This window comes from Odocoileus virginianus, chromosome 2 (genome assembly GCF_023699985.2).
Source record: "Odocoileus virginianus isolate 20LAN1187 ecotype Illinois chromosome 2, Ovbor_1.2, whole genome shotgun sequence".
In the NCBI taxonomy this organism is placed as follows: Eukaryota; Metazoa; Chordata; class Mammalia; order Artiodactyla; family Cervidae; genus Odocoileus; species Odocoileus virginianus.
This window is the reverse complement of record NC_069675.1, coordinates 9,777,435-9,805,329: the sequence shown is the minus strand read 5'-3', so window position 1 is coordinate 9,805,329 and position 27,895 is coordinate 9,777,435. Positions and strand designations below refer to the sequence as shown.

At 45.8% G+C, this 27,895-nt stretch overlaps 1 protein-coding gene across 3 annotated transcripts; it reads left to right on the top strand.

Annotated features, from left to right (window-relative positions):
- The first annotated feature begins 870 nt into the window (after positions 1-870).
- Positions 871-25,493, top strand: SEMA4F (ssemaphorin 4F). 3 transcript variants are annotated; one of them, XM_070475815.1, is made up of 14 exons: positions 871-1,148; positions 4,003-4,154; positions 4,788-4,847; positions 5,054-5,152; positions 9,925-10,018; positions 19,545-19,664; positions 19,759-19,910; positions 20,448-20,626; positions 20,862-21,009; positions 21,129-21,351; positions 21,493-21,602; positions 21,719-21,879; positions 22,847-22,905; positions 23,135-25,493. In XM_070475815.1, exons 1-14 carry the CDS (start codon positions 1,001-1,003, stop codon positions 23,743-23,745), a joined length of 2,316 nt encoding a protein of 771 aa, XP_070331916.1. In that variant the 5' UTR covers positions 871-1,000; the 3' UTR covers positions 23,746-25,493. The 3 variants fall into 3 exon arrangements, with proteins under 3 accessions (XP_070331916.1, XP_070331917.1, XP_070331918.1); XM_070475816.1 differs by lacking the exon at positions 5,054-5,152; XM_070475817.1 differs by lacking the exons at positions 4,003-4,154; positions 4,788-4,847; positions 5,054-5,152; positions 9,925-10,018.
- The last annotated feature ends 2,402 nt before the right edge of the window (positions 25,494-27,895 follow it).

Here is a 27,895-nt window from a genome sequence, read left to right as displayed (position 1 = left end):
TGTATTGTTGAATTCAGTTTCCTATTATTTTACTGATGATTTTTGCATCTATGTTCATCAGTGATATTGGCCTATAATTTTCTCATCTTTTGGTGATATCTTTGTCTGGTTTTGGTATCAGGGTGATGCCTGCTTTGTAGAATGAATTTGAAAGCATTGCTTCCTCTGAAATTTTTTTGAACTAGTTTGAAAAGCATAGGTGTTAACTCTTCTCTAAATGTTTGGTAGATTCTCCTGTGAAGCCATTTGGCCCTAAACTTCTGTTAACTCTTCTCTAAATGTTTGGTAGCATGAAGCCATTTGGTCCTAGACTTTTGTTTTGTAGGAGTTGTTTTATTACTGATTCAGTTTCATTACTGATCTGTTCATCTGTTCATGTTTTGTAGGAGTTGTTTTATTACTGATTCAGTTTCATTACTGATCTGTTTCATCTGTTCATGTTTTCTATTTCTTCCTGTTTACTTTTAGAAGATTGTACATTTCTAAGAATTTGTCTATTTCTTCTAGGTTGCAGAGCCCTTGCAAATCTGTCACTGGGGGTCCTGGAAATGACAAGAAGTGAAGTGAAGTCGCTCAGTCGTTTCCGACTCTTTGCAACCCCATGGACTGTAGCCCACCAGGCTCCTCTGTCCATGGGATTCTCCAGGCAAGAATACTGGAGTGGGTTGCCATTTCCTTCTGGAAATGACAAGTGCAGCCCAATTCGGAGGTAGACCTCCCACCTGACCCTGGGTATAGCTCTCCCTCTGTCTGGATCTCTCCCTCTGTCTGGGTTGGGTTTTTTCTCTTAGTCCAGCCTCCTCCGCGCAACCCTTTGGGAGGAGAAAATTAGCCCAATCATTGGTCTCTTCTTGAAGGGGTGGAGCCAGGTTGCTTTGTGACCGGCAGCCGCAGGCCCAACCGAACAGAGGGGAACCGAGTCGGCCCAGGCTGGTGGCTGTTCAGCTGCCGAGCGAGGCTGCGGGGCGCGCCACACCCCGGTGGCCAGAAGGTGGCAAAAATGCCGGCCTCTGTCGCGCGGCTCCTCCCGCGCCTGCGGCCCTCCCGGACCTCGCCCTTGTTTCTGCTCTTGCTGCTGGCGTTGCTGAGAGGCCCGGTGTGTGGCCGCGTCCCACATTCGGTCCCCAGGACCTCGCTTCCCATCTCCGGTAAGGCGCGGGCATCCTCGCCCTAAGCCCTTGGCTCCCGGCCCAGATCCCGCCTGCAGGTACCCAAACCCACTTGCCCTTCTCACCCGGTCAGCCGCACCCCGCACCCCGCGCCCCCGGAGCTCGGCCCACGGCTTCCTTCGCTGCCCGTGCCTCGCCCGAATGCAGGCGGGACCCCCACGTGGTGCCGCCCCACCCGCCCGGCCGACCGGGCTCCTACGACACGCCCAGGCGCCTCCCGCTCTCCCTTATTTATGCAGCCGCCTCTCGCAGTGTAGACGCCGACACCGAGCCCCAGGGAGGGGAATGGGGGTTGCCGGAGACTGTCCATTTCCAAGTTTCCCCTAACCCTAACCCCTCTTCCCTCACATGCACTTGTGTCCGTCATGTTAGCCTGACGACCATCCTGCTATCAAACCCATCGATCTTTCATACTCCTCGAAACACCCATCCTTCTGATTACCAGCTTAGCCTTTACATCTGCCCACTTCTCAGGTTCACTCCCTTATCCTCAGTTCTAACCTCCTCCTAGCCTTTTGTCCGACTCACGGCCCTAATTTCCTTAACCCACTTCCCAGTCCTTTCATCTCTGATGCCAACTCCTAGTCTCCCATTATCTGATCCACCATAACCCTCCTAATTTCTTCAGTGTTCCTCTATCCATTCCCTACATTGAGTGCTGGGAAACGATTCAAGGAGTTGATTTAAAATTCTGTTTAAATGGCTTTTAAAATCTTGAGAAGGAAAAAAAGGAGGGAGAGGTCCTTTCAAAAGATGTGAAGAGATGCCACGAGGTTAAAAGTGGTCATTGGAGTGATTTAAAGACTTTAAAGTCTCTTTGGTGAGTTGGGCATGAGTGAAGCCATGAACCTTGTGTTTTTCGCAGTGGGCCCTGAGCGTTAGCACCAGTGAAACCAAGAGTACAACCTGTTGGGAAAAACTCACAGCCGGGTAATAGAGTTTTCTAAATTACTCTGTAATTTCAGACCAGTGACATATAGGGATGCTATGAATCCAGAAGACAAAGTTGTGATCAGAGCCTGGGTTTCAGTTTCTGTTGGAGCAATAGCCACACCATGGCATTGAGGTTGCCAGGTTGGGTTCATATCCAGGAATCCAGAGAGGTCTATATGACAAGCTGAGGCAGAGTTGGGGATATGAGGGTGGTTGGCTGATCTGGGGCTTATACTAAGCATGGGAAAGTAGGCAGGATATAGCACAGATATGAGTATGGGTGTGGGAGGATGGGGTGGGTGGGGCTCGGTACATCAGCACATATAAGACTGCATGGCCATTCTACCAGTCTTGAAGATAGCTGAGCAGATGAAGCAGGTAGAGCAGAGCTGTATTAATTCAGGTCCCCGGAGCCAGAGATTGAGCTAAGAAGGTAAATTCATCTTAACTTATTTGTTATAATCTTTAAATAGATCAGAGTTTTAAAATTAATTATTTACTTTATTTTTTTATTGCACTGGGTCTTTGTTGCTGTGTGCGGGCTTTCTCGAGTTGCAGCGAGTAAGGGTTACTCTTAGTTGCAGTGCGTGGTCTTCTCATTGTGGTGGCTTCTCTTGTTGTGGAGCACAGACTCGGGGGCCTGTGGGCTTCAGGAGTTGTGCATGGGGATTCATTGCTCCATGGCACGTGGAATCTTCCTGGACCAGGGATCAAACCTGGGTCTCCTGCATTGATAGGTGCATTCTTATCCACTGGACCACCAGGACAGTCCTAGATCAGAGTTTTGAATGCTGATATGTGTTTAGATTTGGCCCAAACAGAACACATGCTTAAGGGTGGAAGAAAGGAACAATTTGTGAAATACGTAGTATGTGTCAGATGCTTCCACATAGGTTATCTCATTTGATTCTCAACAACACTCGATGGTGGGGTTTACAGATGAGCAAAGTGATGCTCAGAGCAGACAGGTAACATACTCAAGATCAGACATCTGGTAAGTGAAAGAGCCACATTTAAACTTGGGCTGAAACTGTGGGTGGAATCTATTTCTGAAGCAGATTCTCTTCTTGTCCACGCTACTGTCTACTTCTTTGGGTAGAATCAGGTTGGGATCAAGGGTGGTGGGAGAGAGAGGAAATGGTCTACTAATGTGTTGGTAAAAAGAGTGAGACATTTCCTTTCTAAGTAAAGAGAAGTTACTATTAAGTAACAATAGTTCACACCTGATGCGAACAGCTGACTCATTGGAAAAGACTGATGCTGGGAAAGATTGAAGGCACGAGAAGAAGGAGGAGGAGGAGAGGGCGGTAGAGAATGAGATCGTTGGATAGCATCACTGATTCAATGGACAGGAACTTAGGTGAACTCCGGGATACGGTGAGGGACAGAGAGGCCTAGAGTGCTGCAGTCCATGCAGTGGCAAAGAGTCCACTTAGCGACTGAACAACAATTAAGTAATTATTTTTTTAAAAAAGGAAATTTAGAGAGGAAAGTACTCATACCTTCTAAGGGTATTTTCAATTATGTATCATGTTGCTATGAATAGAAATAAATATTGGGTTGGTCAAAAAGTTCATTTGGGTTTTTCATAACCAGCTATGGGAACCCAAATGAACTTTTTGGCCAACCCAATATTAAATCAACTTAATATTTATGCTGTTTTAATAAACTGTTCTATTTTTATAGAAAAAGCATACTTTATTTTGTGCCTCATCAGGTATCTGTCCCTGGGGAAATTAGATGGTTGGCCTGTCAAGGCTTTGTTTTTGCCCTTAAGGCTGCTAAATAAATGGTTCTTGGAAGAAAGAAAAAATTGGCCCCTTTGGCTTTGCTCGTGTGGACTTAACTGTTATGAAATGAGGCTGATATCGCATTTCACTCTTATTTCTCTTCCTGCTAGAGGCTGACTCCTATCTCACCCGGTTCACCGTCCCTCAGACATACAATTACTCAGTTCTGCTTGTGGATCCTGCTTCTCACATGCTTTATGTCGGTGCCCGGGACACAATCTTCGCTGTATCCCTGCCCTTTTCAGAGGAGAGACCTCGAAGGGTGAGAGATGAGAGTGGGGAGGACCTCAGATTCCAGAGCATATGATTGGGTCCTTGGTTTTATGGCATATGAGGGAAGGTATTGTGGTTGGAGGGGGAATGCTGGGTGAAAAAGAATAAGGGTAGACCATCAACTTCATTGTTTCAGCTGAGGGTAATTGGGGGGGTCATGGTGACTGCAGAGGCTAGAATGGAGGTTCATGATGATGTGGAGGAGGCCACCAGTGACCAGGGTTCAGGTGGCAGTGGGCAGAGGAATCATTAACATCACATTACTGTAGGGAAATATAGCTTTCAGACTTTTTTGATCATCCTTAGTGAGAATTATCTGGTACATTTTGACCCAGTGCACAAAGTATGTACTGAAAGAAAACTTTTTTGAAACAATATTTACTGTCCTACATGTGGTACGTTCTGATGTATTCTATTTCATTAAAAATAATGTTGGTTGAGATTTCACCACTCATTAATGGGAGGAGACCTCCAATATGAAAAGCCGTGCTCTGTGGTTGGGAGAGGGGGTTCTGCCTCTTTTGTTCCCAAGTTGATGGAGGTTGTGGAATTGTGTCACCTGCCCTGACTTGGAAGGGATTTGGGTGAGAATGTGGGGGAAATGGTCACTCTTCCTTTCTAGATTGACTGGATGGTGCCTGAGGCCCACAGACAGAACTGTAGGAAGAAAGGCAAGAAGGAGGTAGGTATAAACCCAGGCCCTGTTCTGAGTGTCAGCTGAGGCCTTGGCCCAGCCCTGGCTCTCTGTCAGCCCTCTGTGACGCTCCCATCCCAGTGGACCCAGGCGAGGACTCTGACACCATACCCAGAGCTGCATATAACTGTCCTAACCCTGCCTTCCCTTGTACCTGCTGCTTCTGATTCTCTCTAACCATCTCTGACCCCTAGGATGAATGTCACAATTTTGTCCAGATTCTCGCCATTGCCAATGCCTCTCACCTCCTCACTTGTGGCACCTTCGCTTTTGATCCGAAGTGCGGGGTTATTGTGAGTGACAGGGGTGGGGGGATGGGAGGGGTCTTCTGTGAACAGCTGTGACAGGGGTCATGCTTAAGGCAACCCTTGTGCATGATGAACATTGCGGGTGAAGGATGCCCTCATAGGGTGGAGCCTTTGTCCACTGAAGGAGGGTGTGAAAGGGAGGGGGAGGGAGGCTGTCTGTAGAAGGTGAGGAGTACGAAGCGTAAAGGGGGCCGCAGTGGGATGGCGCAGGAAGTGAGGATGCCAGCTGGGCTGAGGGGAGGCACTTCAGAGGTCAGCAATTCTTGGTTTCCTTGCCCCGTGCATGCTTTGTCCAGGTGACCTGGGTCCGCTCCTCAGACAGCACTGTGTGTGCCTATGTCTTCCTCACACAGCATGTGACTGACTTTCACCCCTTTCTCCCACCTCCACCGTCAACCTCTCTCTGTGTGGGCTGTGACTCTTCGCTCTCATGGCTTCTGAGGTCACTGCCCACTAATGTAGTACATGTTGGCCTCATACTCTGGATCTAGCCTTCAAGGTGGGCACTCTGTCAACAATATTTTCTTCTTAATCCTCTTCATTGCTGCTAAAGCCCTGGGCATCTCCAACCTCAAACCCAGGCAGGCTTGGGACATGGATACCCCTAATCACATGTAGATTGGCCATGGCCTCAAAAGCCCCTGGGGTTGGTGACATCTGAGGAAGGGTTTTAATGTTTCTGATCCCTCACCTTTTCCCATCAGTTACCTGGTAGTCAATTACTGTTACTCTGGCAGCATACATTTGTGATCAGTCCCTGGAATGAGTCAAAAGCCTCAAATATCCTTCATATGACTCGACACTTTTTATCCCTTTCTGCTAGGGGTAGGAGGGAGTGCAACAGTTCCCTTTCCTGATCGTGGTCATTAATGGTAGATCTTGACTTGATCCTTCTGCGGTCTTCAGTAGTCTTTGGCACATGGGTCTACTCAGCACATACCTTGAAACCTCTTTGTTAGACGTCATCCTTGTATTTTTTGACTTAAGATTGCTCTAATTGTATATGTTTGATGGCTTCGTCAGTCCCTCTGAGCTCTCCCGAGAGGGAGTTGGGCTTATGTTGAGTTATTTTCATCATGCTGGTGATAGATTCCCTGTTGAGGTATGGCTAGTTCCCTCATCCTGGGAAGGTTTCCCAGTTCAGAATGTTGACAGTCTCTGTATCTCTTCAGGTAACATTGAGAGTCTAGTTTCCCTTCAGTCTCATGAAGCTCACAAAAGTAGCAGTGGAACTGCCGTTGCCATATTTGTCCTTTCCCAGTATATATAGCATCAGGGAGCCCATGGATCTGAATACCAGAGCCATGGTTTACAGATGGTGTCGTCACTTCAAGCTGGTTCCACAGGGCCTTCTGTTCTTCTTCGACTTTCTGAGCTGGGACCTTAATGGTTGTTAGATGATTATGTAGACAGAAAATGTTCTGGACACACCTGTCAGGATTGGTGTGACTTGGACCCCTATCTTTTTTTTTTTTTTTTTGAGGAATATCAGCAACCAAGAGTGAAGCTAGGGGCCTGTGGTCTGCACTTCTATGACTTTCAGCTCTTTTTCTGAACCCTCCTATCCAGCAAGCTCATAAAATGAAGGACCATCCTTTAATCAAGAGTTGTTTATAGCAAAGTATAAGTTACAGCTAGCAACTGTGCTAACTCTTCAAGCATCCCGAGACTGCTCTCTAGACTCCTTGAATGCTTTCTTCTTTACCTGTCTTATCCTGCTACCTGGCAATCCCCATCTGCTTGAGCAATTTCTTGCCTTATCCTTAGTGCTGAACTTCTTATGTCCCAGATGGATAACTCTGAGACTGTGTATAACTATTACCTGAGAACTTTGACTAGCTGATCCAGACATAACAACTTGCTCAGAGTTGATTGTGCAGAAGAATGAAGTTTATTACAAAAGAAAGCACAGGACCTGCCAGCTCTAAAAATGCGGAGTGCTTCCGTCAGTGACAGCTCATTAGACATTGGAGGAAAATATTTTAATTTGTTTTGTTGAGAGAGCTCCAGCGATTAACAGAGATAAATGTTAGACTTAAAAGAGCAGCACCAACAACAGTGAGAAGAATTGCAATTTAACTGAGTGTCTGCTCTGTTCAGGCTTGGTGCTAGATACTTACATTCACAGATGAGATTAATTCTTATCACTGTATCATGGTATTTATTTATTATGATAGTGATAGCACATCACGACAGTATTTATTTCCAATTTACATGAATGGAACAGAAGTTCCCAAAAGTTAGGTAAAAGTAAGAGATAATGATGGCCAGGGCAGAGCCAAGATTCAAACTCAGGGTTTGTCTGGCTCATCTCCACTACCCTGTCCTTCTAATCCAGCCTACACCCTAGAAGAAGACCTTAGGTGGCTTCAGTCTTGTGTGACATTTGATTTGTTTCATGTAACAGGGACCACCTCCCCTCTATCCCTCACCCCTAATCTTTTAGGAAAGGTCCTTTATATGCCTTGCACTCTTGTTGGCCAAAGTCAAAGGATGGGTTCCAACCCCACAGCTTAATGAAAGCCTGCCGACATAGCTCTGGCTTTCAACTTGAGGGATTTGCCTTCATCTCAACTGATGCTGATAAGACTGTGCCAACTGACACATGATGATATAATGAAGAATCTCAACATTCAGATAATGTGGTAGAGTGGTCTTATCATTTCAGACCCTAATTAAATGTCACACTGAACATAACAGTAATCATAACCTATGTAGTTAATAGGCTCACTTACTCAAAGGCTATAAACCTAGATACTATAATGATGCCATTTGAGGAAACTAGAAGAAGATGAGTTTTTGACATGTTGAGTTTTAATAGATCATCTTTGTAAGCCCAGCAGTCAGTGCAAATATGAACTAGAGTTTGGAAGACATCAGGCTTTAGAGAGTTAGGGGAATGATTCTTACAGAAAGTCTGGGCAGAAATGTGAAAAATTAATGAGATCTTGAAGATATATGTGAATATGACTAAAGATACATAATTAGAGGCTTAGAAAGAAAAGAACCAACCAAAAGAAATAGACAGCAGATAGGAGGAGGGGCTCCAGAAGGTAGAATTTCAAGGGAGTCAAGAAGTAGAATATTTCAAGGAAGGGAGTGAATGAAAAGTATTCAGTAGTGCAAAAAGATCAAAGAGAATGAGAACTGAGAAAAGGCTCATCCTTTTAAAGTCCTTGGTGAAGTGTAAGGGTGTAGTTTCAGGAATTGTTTTCTAGGAATAACAGGTGATCCAGGTTTGATTAGAAGTAGTAGTTTGGGATAAAGAGGCGATGGTGAGCCATTTTTTTTGTCTTTCTCTGACTCAAGCATTTATCAAGCCAGTGACTAATAGTCTTGGAATGTTAATCTGGGGTGGGTATAGAGAATAAATTAGGGGCAAGGCTAGGCACTATGGAGAAAAGGAGGCCATAAGACAGGCCATAGCAGCAGGTAATAACCGCATGTTCAGAGAGCCTAAACATCTTGGTAATCTCTCATTGAACTGTCACCTTTCTCCTCAAGCTGCAATGTGCCCAATACCACACAGGATAGGTGATTGTGCTTCTGTGGGGTCCTCTATTTCAGAAGATTCTCGACCCAGTATTCCCATGGACAGAAGAGTCTGTCAGGTTATAGTCCGTAGGGTTGCAAGGAGTCAGACGTGACCTAGTGACTAAACAAAAACAGCAGCAGCCCCCTTTGAGGGAACTTCAGATAACATCTGATTTTAATAGGCCTTCTTCAAGCCTCTCTCAATCAAATAAAACCCTGTTTACCAACTGCAGCAAATCAAGGAGTAGTCAGAATGGGCCAGTGGTACACTTATGCTCAGGGGACATAGATCTGTGTTGCTATACCCTCTACCATCACAGTAATTAGGCTCCAGTAACATCATATGTCCATCCTCGTTTGTGAACTAGATATATCATGCTGGCACTTCATGTCATAACTGATTCCTGACTGGCCACTTTTAACTTCCCTGCCAGCCCAGGTTGAAATCATCCCTGATTTTCAATTTTAGATGTTATCTTAAAGCCTGTCTTAGTGCTGGATGCTCAGCTAAGGTACTATCTGACTGACTCTGTGCAACTCTTAGACCTCTCACCCTCGCCCGAAACCCCTCAACCCAGGTCAGTCTCTCTGGTGTCCCTGGATGAGGAAGACACTTACTCACCAAATCTGCAGGTTCTGACCTGAGCTTCAGGTCTTCATTGACTTTGCAGATTCCCTGCCCTCCTGTGTATCCTTGATTCTGGTTCTGTCTGTTATCTGTTGGGTGGGATTAGGGGAAGGATGGCCCTTCTCTCTAGACCCCTGGGCTTCCGATGGTCCTATACCAAGCTGTACTTTTCTTTATCCTTCTTAAGAGCTCCCGCCCTTGGGAGGCCTGCTTTCTTCCCTGGTTCTCCTTATCCTATAGCACATTCTCCGCCAGTTGTCAAGCTGGCAGTTCAGCAGCATTTCAGAGAGATCTACCTTTCAGTCTCTCGTTGTCTTCTAGTGCCACCCTAGGTATTCCTTCATTAGAGCATGTGGGTGTTAGGTGCTATGGGAATTGAAGGAAGGGGAGTAAACTGAAGAAAAGAGGGATGGCAGAGATAGGGAACACAGGAATGGGTGGTGGAATCGGGAATAGCGGACTGGGAAACAGGGATGGTAGTGGGGGAATGAGAGATGAATGGGAATGGGGTTTTTCCTTCATCTGACCATCTTTGTAATTCTCACTATGAACTTCCCCATGACCTCTAAACCAATTGCCCCCTTCTGGTCTGTAGGATGTGTCCAGTTTCCAGCAGGTTGAAAGACTTGAGAGTGGCCGGGGGAAATGTCCTTTTGAGCCAGCTCAGCGGTCAGCAGCTGTAATGGCTGGTGAGTGGGGAGAGACCAGAACCTGTGACTTCTTGCTATAATCGCCTCCTTCCCTACCCTGCTGTTTGAATTTCTGTGTCCTTCCTTTCCTTTCCTTGGAATGTCTATTATTCCCACATCTCTTTCTGGCTTTTCCTGTTCTTCCCAGATCGCTTGTGTCCTCCTGCTTTCCCCCACAGACTTTCCCTTGTTTTTCTCTAGAGAATGTGTCTGCTGTCACAGTAGACGGTGAACATTTCCTTTGTTAACCTTATTTCTTTTAGTCATTTTTTTCCTCAGTAGAAGAGGAATCTACTACAATGCATATAATAATGAGTTTGCAAAAAGTATAAAGACCATGAGAAATCTTTTAGAACAGCACAGTTCAAAAGAACTTTGTATGATGATGGAATTGTTCTGTATCTTCACTGTCTAATACGGTAGCCGCTGGCTACATGGGCTGTTGAGCCCTTGGAATGTGCCTAGTGCAACTGAAGGGAAGAATATTAAATTCTATGTAATTGCAATTTAAATGTAAATAGCCATTCATACCTAGTGACTACTATAGTAACACAGTTCTAGAGCATTTCTACGCTGAAAACCACGCTAGTATTTTAGGATATTTCCTTTTAGCCTTTTTATGTCCACACACATATATACACATGTGTGTATATTTTGCTGGCCAATCCTTTGTTGCTCAGAAGAATCAGTAATGACTATTAAATACATTTCTTCTGTTACTTCCTTTGAACAAGTTATACCTATACAGTTGCTCAAGTGTTGAATGGTTCTAACACAGATTATGCCTAAAGCTTTTCTGGAGAATGACTAATTCTTTGGCAGCCACAAAGTGAACAGTTTGTATGCCACATAGCCTGTATTTTAGGTTAGACCGCTCCACATACACTCTGCAAATTGAATGAGAACACAACCATTTTTCTCATGATAGTTTAAGACAAGCAGGTTAATAGAAATTTTATGAGTGTGTGTATTATGAAACTTTAAAATGTCATGCTGCATGGACATAACTTTGACTATTGTCACGTGACTTTATAGCACAGGCATTTCTATATAATTTAAAAATTCTTTGTGAAGAAAAATTTTAATGGTATTATGTTACTCAACCTGTGAGCATATGCTGATTTAACAATTCCAAATCATTTATATAAACTTATTCTCAAATTTATTTAGTTCACTTCAAAGTTTTTACTGTTGTCTATAACACTTGTCTGTAACACCAGGGGCTTCCCCACGGCTCAGTTGGTAAAGAATTTGCCTGCAATGCAGGAGACCCGGGTTTGATCCCTGGGTTGGGAAGATCCCCTGGAGGAGGAAATGGCAACCCACTCCAGTATTCTTGCCTGGGAAATCCCATGGACAGAGGAGCCTTGTGGATTACAGTCCATGGGGTCACAAAGAGTTGGACACGACTGAGCGATGAAACCACCGCCACTATAACATTGTAATGAACCTTTTTGTACATAAAATCTTATCCTCATTTTAGATCGTCTCTTTAAGACTCCTGTAAGTGGATTGCTATATTAAAGGGTGTGAATATTTTACAGCTCATTATTTGTTGCTAATTGAGTTTTTAGAAAGGGTATACCAATTTACACCCTAAATCAGCAGTAAATGAGTTTTTTTCTCCTATAAATTTCACTGTACTGTTTTGTTGTTATTAAACTTGTTTTTTGCTGATTTGAGGCCAGAAATGGCACCTTGCTTTCATTTTTATCTCTTCGAATATTAATGAAGTTAAACACTTTTCATGCTTTAGTACTTACTTTTATTTCTTATTTGGTCAATCCTCTGCTCATGGTCTTGGGCTAGTTTTCAAGTAAGATATTAGTATTCCAATCTACATCTTTTCTTTTGTGATTAAATATTTTAAGCTAAACCCTTCTTCAGTTAAAGACCAGGTAAAATTTTCTTCTCAAATTTTTTCCCATATATTTTAACTCTAATCTATTGGAAATTTATTTTTCAAATGGCATGAGAAGGGAATCAAAATTGATTTTCCCCAACTAGCTAATCAGTTGACTTAGCATCATTCATCATACTGGTTTTTCTTTCTTCACTAAAGTTGCTGCAAACTTTATTATAAAATATCAGACAATTAAACTTTTAACTATGAAAACTATTTCTTCAAAATAAACAAGCACATTTGCTTGGAGTTCCCACATTGAGATGGGAATGTAACCTTCAAAACTCTGCTAGGTCTCTGGCCTGATGGCTAGTGTATGGGGCAGAGCAGGAAGGAGTTGTATTAGTTGTTTTTTGTTTAAGTTGATTTTTTTTGAAGTGTAGTTGATTTACAATGTTGTACTAGTTTCTACTGTGGGTGAAGTGAATCAGCCGTAGACATGCGTGTATCTGCTCCCTTTTGGACTGCCTTCCATCCAGGTCACCACAGAGCCTTAAGTAGAGCCCTCTCTTCTGTATAGTATCTTCTCGTTAGTTATCTATTTTATACATATTATAAATAGTGTGGACAATTTAAATGTTAATTTAAATATTGCACAGTATTTTATGAATAGCAAAAATTGGGTGTAAGATCTAGTATTAAACTTTTTTCTTATGCATGACTTTACAAGAAGAGTCTTAAAAGCTATAAACAAATTAAGTATTTTCCTCTGAAGTTCTTTATAGGGCTATAATTTAATTTTCTTCTTGGTCTGACATAATGCCAATATTTAGTTAGAACTTTTAATGTTGATCTATTGTATCCTACTGTCCCTCTGTTTTGAAAATATTAAATAGCGGTATAGAAGATAACAGTAACATTCATTAAGAATTAGAACCAAAATTTCCAGTTAGGAGTCATACAAATGTCTTTAAGGATAATATAGGTATTTTGAAAGAAAAGTAAAAGTTCTAAGTAATGAAAATATTAGAATATAATGGCAGGAGTATTTCTTATTTTAAATTATAAAAATTGCAACATGCATTGTGGGAAATTGAGAAAATACAGAAATGTATAAAGAAGAAAGTAAAAAGCTTATTGTAATTCAGTCATCACCAGGTAACCACTATTATTATGTTGGAGTATTTTCTTTTATTCTCTGTGTTTACACATATTATAAATGTAATATGTGTACATTTATAATAAATTTGAATTATGTATATTTCACTTAGTATTCTATACTGAGCATTTTGTCATCATAGAATTTGTTTAATTATTCAAAACTTGATTTTTTTAGTGATTGCATACTTTTTTATCCTATAAATATAGAAAGTACAATTATTTATTACCATATATTATACATTCAGATTTTAAAGTAAATTATTGCTTTTATAAATAATGCTGTGTAAGGAATCCTTTTATATAAATTTTTATGTAAATCCTTTACATGAATCTAATTGATTACATGGCTTGCCAGATGGCTCAGTGGTAAAGAACCTACCTGTTAATGCAGGAGACATGAGTTTGATCCCTGAATCAGGAAGATCTCCTGGAGAAGGAAATGGCAACCCACTCCAGTATACTTCCCTGGGAAATCCCATGGACAGAGGAGGTTGGTGGGTACAATCTATGGGGTCACAAAAGAGTCAGACATGACTTGGCAACTAAACAATAGCAATTAATTACATTAGTCAATCCAAAAAGTAGGATTGCTGGGCCAAAGGATATAAAAAATTTTTATAGTGCTTGATGGATTTGGCCACATTTGTGCTTCAGTTAGTCCTACCAGCAGTGATGAGTGGGGCTGTTTCTTTACACTGTTAGCTATAACCAAAAATATAGTTAATAAGCATAAAGCAGTGACTTTCTCCAGAGTCCAATTTGATGTTTTTGATTAGCATTTCTGTTAGATTGGAGAGCTTTTCATGTGTTTATTGGTACTTGTATTTCTTTAGGAAAAAGTCTCAGAACTCTCATCTTCAAATTTGATATTTATCTGCACTGCACTGAGATAAAATTAAAAAAAAATGATCTCAATATCTCTAATTGCACTGTTCCAATTTTGTAAAATGCAAATATTTTGACAGTAATGTTCACATTAGCCTAAGATCATCAGCAATTCCTTCTCAGTCTTCTTTGCAGTCTGTCTTCTGTTCATCCTTTAAATATTGGGGTTCCCAAGATCCTCTTCTCTTGTATTCTTCATGATTGTGATCTCAGCCAGCCCTACGGATTCTGTTTCCACCAAATTCTGATGCCTCCCATACCCTATCTGGAGCTACGGACCACACATCCAGCTACCTTCCAGACAGTTCCACTTGGACGTCCCACAGGACTCTCAGAATCAGCATGTCCCAAACCGAGCTCATCATCTTCCCTCACCTCCCCCAGACCTTCTCCACCAGTGTCCCCTTCTGTGAGTGCATAGTGCCATTACCCACCAAGGTACTTAAGCTGGAGAAGGTGATTTGTCATCTTCGGCCCCTCCTATCATATCCAGTAATAAATAGGTCTCTTACGAAGAAGAGCAGAAGGGAGCTTTTGTTTTCTCTTGGGAACCCATCTCATCTTTTTCTTGTCTCCTTTTGGTCTCATTGCATCTTTTGATTAGTGCTTCAGTCGTGGAGCCCTGTATGTGTTCCAGATGCACTGGGTGCTGTCTGCCTTTTTGGGTCAAGCTTATCTCTTAAATCCATGAGTGTGTGTACCCTGAGACTAGCATTCACACACCAGAACAAGATAGTTTGAGAAATCCTATATGGCCAGCAGAGGAAAAGGCAGGGTAAAAACTGCATCTCCAGTGATCTATAATTATGTCCTGATAATAGACTTTTAAAAAAAGTATCCAGCTAGAATAATCCTTAGATAAGGAAATAGAGAATATTAGGTCAATGGCAGTCTATGCTGGGCTTCCCAGGTAGTGCTAGTGGTAAAGAACTCACCTGCCAATGCAGGATACATAGGGGATGCTGGTTCAGTCCCTGGGTTGGGAAGATCCCCTAGAGGAGGACGTGGCAACCCACTCCAGTATTCTCGCCTGGAGAATCCCATGGACAGAGGAACTTGTCAGGCTACAGTCCATAGGGTTGCACAGAGTCAGACAGGACTGAAGCCACTAAGCGTGTGCACACACACACACACACACACACACACACACACACCAGCTGTCTACCCTGCAAAGCTCTGACCATGAGAAGAAAAGAGAGAGGAAGAAGGCAGGATAGGATATGTTTAAAGCCAATGAGTGATAATTCTTATTATAAACCCTCTTTAAAAGTGAGCATTTTGATACCAGAGTTAAAATTTGAATGCCTCGAGGGTATAGTGAAATATTCACTGCCATGGTTTGTATCCTAGTCTGTCCGTGTTGAGTTATTAACATATCTGGGAGGTCTATGTTCACAGACTTTACATCTGAGCAGGTAGAGATCTATTTCTGCACATAATTGTCACCTTTCTTTTGCTGTGATTCTTCATCTTTGTGGCTTTCAATCTTTTTTCCCTCATATTTCCAAAATGACAGTATCTTAATTTGGGGGGAGGTTTATAAAAATAAAAGATGCTAACTACAAAAAACATTCAGTGAATACAAAGCAATAGAGAGGAGAAAATAAAGATTATTTGTTATTTCATTAACAAGCATCAGTAACACTGTATAGTTGTAACTCCTTCAATCTTTCCTGCAACTAAAGATATATATATATGTATATATATATGTATATATATACATATATATATATATTTTTTTTTAATAAGGTTGAATTATACCTGGTGTTTTTTTCCAACTACCTTGTTCACTGAATTCAGCACTTTGGGCATCACTGTCTTTGACTTATCATCTTTTGCCAATATAGTACATGTATATTTTCATGTTTACTAGCTTGACCTAGTCAGCGGTAATTTCCTAAACAGTTTCTCATACAGGGATATTTTATTGTATGAACAGTACAATAGAATATTTGAAATGGACTGTTCCGGAAAATTCAGGGTGTGTGAACTCTGCACTCCGGTGGAATCCTGCCCTCGTGACTGTGATGGCTGCTCCCCTTTCCCCTCTGTGTGTGTGTGAAGTCTGTGTTGTAAGCTCCTTGGTTTCTTAGAACGCCCGAGGCCCTGCTGCTCCCTCCCAAAGTGTCTGACCCCGCCTGCGGCCCCTCTGTGGCCCTCCGTTCTTCCACCCTGAGTGAATGTGCTCTTGGCAGTTCTAGGCTCCAGAGTTGCTGACTGCCCCCACTGATCCCTTGGAAAGTCTTGGGACTTTACCTCTGTCCACCATTGGGTCCTTGGATGGTTGTCTGTGGTCCTTTACTGTCTCCACAATATTTTCAACTATTCTCCCTCAGACACATCAAGTTATGCTTCCAAGATATTTATAGCTATCTCTTTCTCCACATCTCCCCCATTCTCATGGTATCCATGACACAGCTTCTGTCAGAATTTTGGCTTTAAAGTGTTTCGTATATAATAGAAAAATTTTCATTCCAATTATAGCTTATGTATCAACTTCTCCCCCACCACTAGCCCCCCGGAGCTACTGAGGATTTTTTTATTTGCTGCTCCTTAGCTGCCAGAGCCTATGCCCCAAATATTTATTTTCTCCCTTCTGAAACACTCTGGAAGGAAATGGGATGCCATTTTATATGGGATGCCATATATTTGTGGCCTCCTGCCTTTTGGCAATAAGGCAAGCATATGGTCCTCCAAGGTTCGTAAGGTGCTGGACCTAACACATGGTGAATGCCAGCCGTGCGCCAGGCCCTACCTGGGTTTCTCTGTTTATCTCACTTAACCTTTAGCACTGCTCTGAGTAGGACTTCCCTGGTGGCCCAGATGGTGAAGAATCTGCCTACGATGCAGGGGACCCGGGTTCTAACCCTGGGTCAGGAGGATCACCTGGAGAAGGGAATGGCAACCCACTCCAGCATTCTTGCCTGGAGAATTCCACAGACAGAGGAGCCTGGTGGGCTACAGTCCATGGGCTTGCAGAGAATTGGACACGACTGAGCGTCTAACACTTTATTTTTACTTTGTCTAACTGCTCTGAGTGGGAGGCGGTCTTACCCACATTCTACATTTGAGGAACCTGAGGCTTAGGAAGGGTAATTTGCCTAAGATCATACTACTACTAAGTATTCAGAGTTCAAACCCAACCCTTCCTGTCTCTAAAATGCTTGGATTCCTTTCACACGGTTGAGTGATAATGTAGTCTCCCCTCCCACCTCCTGATCCCCCCCCCCCACTTTTATTTGGCTCTGCATCAAGTGTTTTTAAGTTTAGTGGTTATCATTTCAGTGCCTGAGACATGCAGCGTCACAGGACCATCTGTGAGCCCGGGATGCAGTGCTTGCCCCGGGTGGCCCTGCTCTCTGCTGCCTCCCTCAGCGTGCAGGACCCCGTTGCTCTTGCTGGGGTTTCTGGACACCAGCCTCCAGCACTCCAGCCTTGCTTGCTTCTCTAGCCTCCTTGACATGATCTTCTCAATTGCTCTCAAATGGCAGTGCCCCAGAGTTCTCTTCTTCCTTTTTCCCCTGGCTTTTAGGTTCAATAGTAACCTAAACCTGACTCCCAGGTTGCCTGACTCTGGCCCTATTGTCCACACCCTTCTGTTCGATTGCCTTCCAGTGACTCCAACCAGATGTCCTGAAGGCATTTCAACCTTAGTGCATCCAAAAACTGAAATTGCCTCCTCTCAGGCCACCTCCTTTATAAGCCTTTTGTCATATCTTCACTTGGTTCATAATATCACCACCTCCTATTGTCCATCTTGTAGGTGGAAACCTTAGAGACATTGTCTTATTACATTCTTTCACATCTCATACTCAATTTTCAAATTTTGTTAGTGGGCTGTACCTCAGAAATACTTCCCAAATCCAACCTCTTTCTTTCCTCTGCTGTGCCTTAGTCCTTCTTCATTCTTGCCAGGCCTGTATGAAGGTCCTTTTAAAAAACTAATTAATTATTTAATGGCTTCTTTGGGTTTTCCTTGCTGTGCGCAGACATGAGTTGTGGTGACTTTAGTGGCAGCAAGTGGCGGTATGTGGAATCTTTCCGGACCAGGGATAGCACTCGTGTCCCCTGCATTGGCAGGCAGATTCTTAACCACTGGACCACCAGGGAAGTCCTCAATTAATTTTTATTGGTGTGTAGTTGCTTTACAATTTTGTATTAGTTTCTACTGTGAGAAGGCCCTTTTAATTAGCATTGTCTTCCTAAAAAACAAAACTAATTATGTCACTCCTCAAAAAAAATCTCTGCAGTTTTGCCTTTACCTTTAGGATAAAGTCCACATTTTCCTGGTGACACAGAGAAGATTCATCACAACTGAGTGCCTATCACTGCACCTCTAGTGATCTCTGCTTGCTTGCCCTGTGCCCTGTGGGAGCTTCAGCCACAGGGAGTGCCCCACATCCCCAGACATGGCTCCCCCCTTCCCCACTTGCCTGTCTTCTCCCTGGAGCCCTTCTACCTGGCAAATAGCTCATTCTTCAGAGCCAGCTCACGCGTGACCTCTGAGATGCTGTTCTAGTTAGATGTGGCTGGGTCCTCCTGTGCTCCCACACACATCTAGGAGTCCACACCTCCTGGTATCTGGTTACATTTGTCTTCTAGACTCAACTGGGAATTCTTGGGGGAACAGTGATGTTCTTAGCACCCAGCGCAGTGCCTCTCACGTAGTAGGTGGTGAAGGAATGCTTCTCTGTTTTCTGCAGAGTCCCTGTAATGCTCAAAACTCCAGCAGGGGCTTTGTGACCTTCTTTTGTCCCCTAAGTCATTTTCTCCACTCTTGTCCGAGCCTTTGGCAGTGTTGCTCAGAGTGGCTATAGTTCTTATATTCAGCCCACAGAGCTGCACCTTCCGTTTCTTCCCAGAATGCAGAATCTCACTTCTCCAATCCCCACCATCGCTAGAGCACTTCTGCTCTGCCACTGAACCAGGAGGGAGGATCTGATTCCTGTGGCTGGCTGTGAAACATCCAGAAACCCCTTGGGTTGGTGTTTTTCAAAGTGAGGTCTTGAGTCGCCCACACTGTAGTAACTCGGCTTGTTTGAGATGTAGTTCTTGGGCCAACCCCAGACTCTACTGAGTGAGAATTGTGGGCCCCACATTTGGGAACCTGCATTTTAATCAGTTCCCTAAATGATGCTAGTATACCCTCAAGGCCTGATTTGTTCCAGGGCAGCGCACGCCACTAATGCTCAGAAAGAACACAAGTTCCTTCAGACATCCACCATAGTGGGAGAGCTTCGGCAAGATGGGAGCATGCGGCAGAGCAGACCTCTTCCTGGAAAGTTATCACGTAATTAGCATACTGTAGAACAGAAAAGTCATTAAAAATGACAACAACAAGAAACAGGCCAACAAAAAGTCTCGATTTCCACAGGGATAGCTTGTATTCTTCGTTCTTCTACGTGAACATTCCAGCATTTCCCCCTTAACCCTGGTTCCTGTTACTGCCCTAGAACACTCTGTTCCTGTTTATTTTAAGTGAGATAATGCTCCCTGTGCTTAGCAGTGCCTGGCACATGGGTGCTCGGCCCTTGAGGGTTCTTGCCCCTGCTTTTACTCCCTGCTCTGCCTCTGTGAGCCTCTCTGAAGGCTTCCTCCGTGAGTCTGACAGCCCATCTTCTCCCTGTCACGCCGCAGGGGGTGTCCTCTACGCTGCCACCGTGAAAAACTACCTGGGGACAGAGCCGATTATCTCTCGGGCTGTGGGTCGCGCTGAGGACTGGATTCGGACAGAGACCTTGCCATCCTGGCTTAACGGTGAGCAGAGGGAGGCTGCTCTGGGGACAGAGTCGGGGGAGGCTGGGGGGCCCCGGGCTCTGTCTGTGGGGTCTGAAGCCGCTGGTCTCCCCAGCCCCAGCCTTTGTTGCAGCCATGGCCTTGCGCCCAGCCGAGTGGGGGGATGAAGATGGAGACGATGAGATCTACTTCTTCTTTACGGAGATCGCCCGCGCGTTTGATTCATACGAACGCATTAAAGTCCCGAGGGTGGCTCGTGTGTGTGCGGTGAGACCCTGATCCCAGTTTTCTGCTCTGCTTGTCCTCCTGTCTTTTCCTCTGGCCTCTGTCTTTGTGTCTCTCTTCCATCTCTTTTTCTCCTGGGCCTTAACTGCTTTTCTGGCAGCTTGAGGAATGTGGGGGAAAGGGCTCTGGCCTCTTTCACCCTGTTATTACCCCGCGTGACACTGCAGTGTGGAGGTTAAAGGCAGGAACTGTTGACAGACAGACCTGGGTTCCAGTCCTTGCTACCTGCTCACTGCCTGGGTAACTCTGGGCAGGAATAGGTACTGTTCTGAGGACTAAATGAAGCAACTTATGTCAAGCATGTAGTGCAGAACTTCACAAGTGCACAGTGAACTTAGTCAGCCTCATTATTGTGACCCTGCCCACCCCATATCTGTGTCCTCCTCACTTATTCTGGTTCTCTCTCCTTGCATTTCTGTGCATCTTGACTGTGTCTGGGGGTAATGTGTGTTGGTCTCCATGGTCCTTCCCTAATGCTAGGTCTTCTAAAGAGAACTTCTTACATGCTTGTCATCCCAGGGCGATCTTGGGGGCCGGAAGACCCTCCAGCAGAGATGGACGACCTTTCTAAAGGCTGACCTGCTGTGTCCAGGGCCTGAGCTTGGCCGGGCCTCCAGTGTCCTGCAGGACGTGGCCATTCTTCGACCTGAGCGTGGAGCAGGGACCCCTGTCTTTTACGGCGTCTTTTCCTCCCAGTGGTGAGGGGGTCCTGATATGGAGAGTTACAGGGTGGAAGATACCTGGGATTGGTTCAGTGTCGGTGTGGTCTCCTCCAGAGTGGGGTGGATTCTCCCTAGAACCCCGTTCCCTCTGCCCTGGGGCAGGCTGCATAGCTCCCTATGTGTTTCTCATGGGTCATCTCATTTGACAGGGGCTGAGTTGCCTCCCCCCAGTTCCCTCCAAATATCTGGCTCCCATCTGTGACTCTTCCAGGGAAGGGGCTGCCATCTCTGCTGTCTGTTCCTTCCGACCCCAAGATATTCGGACTGTGCTGAATGGCCCCTTCAGAGAGCTGAAACATGACTGCAACAGGGGACTGCCTGTCATGGACAATGACGTACCCCAGCCCAGGCCTGGAGAGGTGAGGGGGCTGGGGCAGTGAAGAACTGAATTGCTGCCCTAGGACAAGAGTCCAGCTAGGCATCCCAGACACTTCCTGGCCCCTGCGAAGCTTTGTCACTCATTCTGTGTTTCCTCTAGTGCATCACCAACAACATGAAGCTCCAGCAGTTTGGCTCCTCGCTCTTCCTGCCTGACCGTGTGCTCACCTTCATCCGGGACCACCCGCTCATGGACAAGCCCGTGTTTCCAGCTGATGGCCGCCCCCTCCTGGTCACGACAGATACAGCCTATGTCAGAGTTGTGGCCCACAGGGTGCCCAGCCTCTCAGGGAGAGAGTATGATGTGCTCTATCTGGGGACAGGTATGTTTAATAGTCAAGCAAGTTGCCCATCCAGCGCACACAGGCTGTGGCCGCAGAGAGGGTCCCCTGCGTACAGATAATCAGGGTCCCGGGCCCAGGTACAGTTACGTTATGATGTCTCGCCCCTTGCCTGCTTCCTAGAGGACGGACACCTCCATCGAGCCGTGCGGATTGGAGCCCAGCTCAGTGTCCTTGAGGATCTGGCCTTATTCCCAGAGCCTCAGCCAGTTGAGAATATGAAGTTATATCAAGTGAGTTGTAGATGTGGGCAAGGCTGGTGGGAATCCATGTCTGAATCTAGAGACAGTTGGTGACCCTGAGCTCTGGGAGGTCTAGCACGTTCTTCTTCCTCGTTTCCTTTCTGTAGAACTGGCTTCTGGTTGGCTCCCGTACTGAGGTGACGCAAGTGAATACAACCAACTGTGGCCGTCTGCAGAGCTGCTCAGAGTGCATTCTGGCCCGAGACCCTGTCTGTGCCTGGAGCGTTCGGCTAGCTGCGTGTGTGGCCCACCCTGGAGAGCATGGAGGGTGAGGGTGGCTGCACTGTTATGTTGCCTGATGTCCCCGAGCTCTGGCCCAGCCATCTGTCTGAGTCTATTTCTCATGGGTTAATGTTGCCGTGTGTGTGTGTGTGTGTGTGTGTGTGCGTGCTAGTATCACTTGTGTGTCCATCTGTCAGTCCATACTAACTCATCTGTCTGTCCTCATCCCTGCTGGACCTGCCCTGACTGTGGTTGACTTGCATGTTGCCATGTGCTTCTCAGTTTTCATTTTACAAGTGCTCTTAGAAGTGGTTTCGCTCCCTCCTTCCTTCCTAGAGAAACTTCATCTTGTTGCCTTCTATGATTCTGCATTCTCCTGGTTTTCCTTCCTACCTCTCTCACCTATCTAGATTTCTCTCTTACTGGTTCTTTTTCCATCTAGTTTCTGAATGCTAATGTTCCCCTGGGTTTAATACTTCTCTTTACACTTTTATGCACTTACAAGGTGATTTCATTCCCATTGTATTCAGTACTGAGCGCAGGTGACAACCACAGATGTGCCTTTAGCTGAGCTATTTTATGAAAGAGAAAGTCATCTCACTGACCCTAACAGGATTTTGATTAACTGTGATAGAAAAAGCTTTTCTCTTAACAGAAAAATCTTTTATCAGAGGTTTCCAGAGAAATCTTAGGGTCGTGGACAACCAACTGTACTTCTTGGAAGGCTCCTGTGTTTCTTTTAAAGTACCCCACCAAATGTCTTTCTGACAGGCCTAGTGTAGATTTAATTCTCTGTCGACTACCAGAAATATTTGTAGAATTTGATGTGATAAATGTCATGCATATAAAAGGTATTGGGGAAAAATTTAGAGATGAAGAGAATGTTGACTGATAATTCTAGAGGTGATTTATGAGATGATGGGAGGTGCAATTGGCAAGTGAACGTTCAGTGGTACTGAGGAGGGTAGAGGGGGTGTTGACACTGGATTTATCAAGTGTTCTCTTCTTTATAGGCTGGTTCAAGACATAGAGTCAGCAGATGTCTCTTCTTTGTGTCCTCAAGAGCCTGGAGGTCTGTATGGTTTAGGGAAATATGGGTGGAGTGGCTGGAGCGGGCCTAGAGAGTTGTCCTCTTTGGACCTACTTTAAAACTTATATCCTGGAAGATATGGCAGCCTTACTGTCTTTGGGAATCCACTTTTTTGGCTTTGTCCACGGTGGCCCCTTCCCATATCACCCCACATTTCTGTCACCCCGAACCTCTAGCTTCACCATCTTTTGTGCCTTTGCTTTCTCTCCAGAACACCCAGTGGTGTTTGAAGTTCCTGTGGCTGCAGCTGCACATGTGGTCTTGCCGTGTTCCCCGAGTTCAGCCTGGGCATCCTGCGTGTGGCACCAGCCCAGCGGAGTGACTGCGCTCACCCGCCGGCCGGAGGGGCTAGAAGTGGTGATATCCCCAGAGGCCATGGGTGCTTACGCCTGTGAGTGTCAGGAGGGTGGGGCAGCCCGTGTGGTGGCTGCTTACAGCCTGGTGTCGGGCACCCCGCGGGGCCCCTTGAGCCAGGCTCACACTATAGGGGCTGGGCTAGCAGGCTTCTTCCTGGGAGTTCTTGCAGCATCCCTGACTCTCCTCCTGATTGGCCGGCATCAGCAGCGACAGCGACAGAGGGAACTTCTGGCTAGAGACAAGGTGGGCTTGGACCTGGGGGTCCCAGCGTCTGGTACCACGAGCTACAGCCAGGATCCTCCCTCTCCCTCTCCTGAAGATGAGCGGCTGCCCCTGGCGCTGGCCAAGAGGGGCAGTGGCTTTGGTGGCTTCCCTCCACCCTTTCTGCTTGATCCTTGCCCAAGCCCAGCCCACGTTCGGCTAACAGGGGCTCCTCTAGCCACCTGTGATGAGACATCCATCTAGGGCTGGGCAAAGAACCACCAGCACAGAGACATCCATCTAGGGCCGGGCAAATAAGCACCAGAGCATGAGAGACCCCGGGATGGAATGACCACTGGGACTCTGGGGGTCCGTGGGCTTGGAATGCCACCGTGGCCTCTGAGTTTTCTTTGTCCTTTGAATGGTCACTTCGACTTCCCTGTCTGTTGTCTCTTGGCCTGGACAGGTTCAGGGCCAGGCCTTTGCCTGATTCCCCTGAGAGATCAGAACCGCTCTCACAGTGAATCAGGACTTTTCCTGTACTTGCCCACTCAAACCTTCTGACCCCTTCAGCCCACTCTCTTGGGCTTGTTTGTTTGGGGCTGGGGCCCAGGACATCGCTGTGACTTTGCTTTCGGGCTGGGCCCTGGCCAGAAGGAGGAACCGTGGAAGTATCTGGGGGCTCATGTGCCCTGACTCCTTTTGCTGATTCTTGAAATTTATGTGATTCTCTGTGGGGAATGCATGCTCCCCAGACTGCAACATGCAATCTCTGTCCTGAGATCTACCCCATCCCAGTTTTCCTTCTTCCATGAGAGAGCATGTGTAAATACACGGGTGTTCATAGATTACCTGGTCACATGTGCATGGATGACTGGGCCAGTGCTCAGGTGTATTCATGGGATGTTGAGAGGGTCAGGTTGGAGTAAGGGCAATGCCTATAGGACTTTAGACCCTGTAGCCAGTGAGGGAGTGGCTCTCCTTTCTGAAAGGAGAAAATCACTGCCCTGTCTCCATCACCTCTCACAGCCCCTCTGTTGAGTAGACAAAAACCCCTGAAGTGATCTTCTGGGTGGAATAGTACATATGACCCCATCTTTCTCTTTGTTTGTGCCTCCTGGCTGCCACCACTGCCATGCACAGCTACTCTTTCTCTGGCTAGAGCCCTTTCCTTGACTTCTGTTAAAACTTCACAACATTCTAAATATCAGGGGATAACAAAATGGGAACAGTCATGGTAACTACAAGCTGCACAAAGATAGGTTTGCTTCGGTGACTTTACTCATGACATCCTTGCTGTGAAGCAGGATTTCACCTGAGTTCATGGCCTCCCGCAAACCACATGCAAGATGCTGTCTGTCCACATGTGTCTCTGTTTTTCTCGGGGGGAGGGGGCAGGGGGTTATGACTCTCATCAGATTCTCAAGCCTTAACAAAAGTAAAGGACCGCTACCTGAAAGTCAGCACGTGTTGGCCAGGCTGAAGGAGTGCCAAGCAGGGCCAGCTCTTCCTGCCCTGCCACACTTGCCCTGTGGCTAGCCTCTGGACTGGCAGCTGCTGGATACCTTCTTGTTGCTCCATTCCTTGGAAGGTGGGCCCTGTGCCAATTTGAAGACACATCAACTCTCACCAAATGTAAAGATCTTTTCTTGCTTCACAACTCCCAGAAGCTCTAGGCTTCTCCTGCTCGGTTCCAGGCTTGGCCTGTGAATGTGCCTCATTCCTCCCTGGTGAGGGACCCCCCTGAACTCTCGTAAATGGTCCAGCCTTTCCCAGTTGAGGTTTTCAGCTCTACTTTCCTTGACAGCAGCGTGTGAACCACTCAAGAGTCCCCTTGGGTTGTAATTATTGGTGGCTTTGCCATAAATAAGTGTGTGATCTTCAGCAAGTAATCTAACCTTGGAACAATGGCTTACTCATCTGTAAAGTGGGGATAATAATACCTACCTCAGGGTTGCTGCAAGGATTAAATGAGAGAACATGTAAACAATAAAGCACTATCTATACCAGTAGAGGTTGTTTTTGTAAAAATTGGCTTATTATGCCATAATCACACAGCCTAACCATCTGATAACCATGACACATGCAGTCACTTTAAGCCTCATTTGGTTGGAGAAGAGTCATTGCCACACACAAACATCCTGTCCTGGGTCATCTCTGGTCAGATCTTAGCTGCCAGTGTCTAGGTTTTTGGAGCCGGGCCTGTCATTTTTATACTCTTCAGATGCATCTGACCTTGGTGACCTTATTAATCTTCGTGGGAATGGAGGAGGGCTCTGTATTTGGTTTATCCTCACTCACTGTACTCTCTGGAGGTTATGGGTTAGTTTTATTTTGAGGAAGGAAGGGAATGGGAGATTTCAGAGGGACCTGGAGTCTCTGGGAAAAGGGGAGAACAGTTTCACAAGGAGGGAGGCCCAGATCACAGTGGATTTGGGGCATTTGATCCTCAGATAGTGGCTCTGGTTGGAGGAAAATGAGAAGTAAAATGTAGGAAAACTGAGGAAAGTTGGAAATAGGCATGAATGGAGGGGAGCCACATCTTAGGCTGTGGAAGGTTCAAGCCCCAAGAGTGAGTGATAGGAGAGAAATGTGAAACCTGTTCCCAAAGAAATAGTGTGAATAGCTGGTTGCATTATCTTTGGACTGTGGGGATGTGGGGTGGGGAAGAATCCAGTGACAAGGGAGGTGAAGAAGTGTGCAGGGTTCCTGCGGGTAGAACTGTGAGGATTCTGGCTATTTGTGTTTACCTCCAGACTCTAAAGATCATCCACTTTCTGGCCCTCACTCTTAAATTCCCCTCTGTTTTTGGTCCACACATTGTGACTCTTAGCTTGTCAACCCTAACCAGTGGTCTGCTACTATCCACGTGACCTTACTGAAAGTAGAGCCAGAATGAGACGCTCACCATTGACTGTCACCAAGTGACAGTGAATTCCAGCATACTTGTCATGAGCCAAGTGAATTCCAGAATGTTGGCCCTAGCCCAACAGGAGGCAGACTCACATCTCTTCCTAGGAGTCTCCTGACTCCCTACCTTTCCCCAGCAGCCCACAAGTGATGGGAGGAGAGGGTGCCTTTAGGTATCTGCTGGACCTTGTCCTTCCTGGCTACTGTGCCCCTGTCAGAGGGGGCAGTCATGGCTATAACAGGCTGTTCCCGATCAACAGCACAGAGCTCCTATCTCAAAGGTGTGGGAACTAGACTTGCCTTTTTTGTTTGTAGTAGAGCCAGGATCAGTTTTCACCAACTAGCAATAAAAGCAGTAAGAATTGTTTATGCAGTTTAAAATTCTCCCTAGTAGAGTCCAGGCACAGACCTCTCTGTGATATGGCAATTTGTGTGGCCACTAGACAGAAGATGTGGTCCCAGGTGAGGAGAAGTCCAACTGGATTGATGTAAAACCCCAGGTTTGCATTAGGGTATGGAGGGGCAAGCAACAGAGAGAGTGACCTGGCTCCCTGTGGATGTTAGGTGGAGTCAGGGGTATTTGGAAGAGCCCAGATGAGGGGTCAGTTTCAGAGAACTGCTTCTGGTCCTGTGGAGAAAGAAATGCAAGCCAGGAACTGTCTTCCTCTCTTTTCTTGGGTTCCCAGCCCCTGAGACTGGGTTTTCCCTAGACACATTGAGCCTAGGATTTCGGGCTGCAAATAAAGCCGGAGCGTCCCACTAGTGTGTATGGCACCCTTTTCTGGACTTCAAGGCGTGGCATGCTGAACCACAGGCTGAAGGCTTTTGTCACCTGAGGCTGGAGCCGTGGTTGAGGCAGGAGTCAGCAATGATGCTGGGTCCAAAGGCCAACATCTCAACTTCAGTTTCAAGCAAGTCCTTTGGGTTGAGGAGGCTGGGAATTCAGTCCACTTGGGGGCTGAGGTTCACTCCAGGGACTCTCTGAAGGCTACGTGTTGAAGAGGCTGATCAGACCTCTCTAATCAGAAGCTGAGGAAGAGAACTCCTAGGAAAATCTTAGCTTTCAGGCCTTTGCCAGCAAGCTCCATATCTGTCAGGAAAGGTTCTAATCAGCCTCAGATGGGTTCTCTGGAATTCTCCCCTGCAAGCCCAAGAGGGCAAAGACTTGGCACACACCACCTCAATACTCTCCTTTCAAGATACATTTAATTGCGTGTGGTAGGTAAGCTATTCCTTTTCTTATAAGAAGTGAGGAGGCAGAAGAGAGGTGAAGAAGGAGTTGGCTGTTTTTTCCTTTCAGTGATGTAGAACTGTGTCCCGTTTCCATGCAGCTTCTCCAGGAGTGACTCCTGCTCGGTGCGATAGAAGTTATGGATGCAGACAGTCGTGGCTTTGAGGGTTATGGGCGGGTGTCCCTATGCTTTGGTGTGGAAGGATGGAGCTGCCTAGCTTTCGTGTGAGGTTGGATGATGAGCATATCAGCAGCCATCATGGAACCAGAGAC

Bases quoted from the DNA above. Each gene is read 5' to 3' on its own strand.
- SEMA4F (XM_070475815.1), top strand. From the start codon at position 1,001: ATGCCGGCCTCTGTCGCGCGGCTCCTCCCGCGCCTGCGGCCCTCCCGG. The intron at 19,665-19,758 runs GTGAGCAGAGGG...TGGTCTCCCCAG, and splicing joins CTTGCCATCCTGGCTTAACG to CCCCAGCCTTTGTTGCAGCC. The intron at 21,010-21,128 runs GTGAGGGGGCTG...TGTTTCCTCTAG, and splicing joins CCCAGCCCAGGCCTGGAGAG to TGCATCACCAACAACATGAA.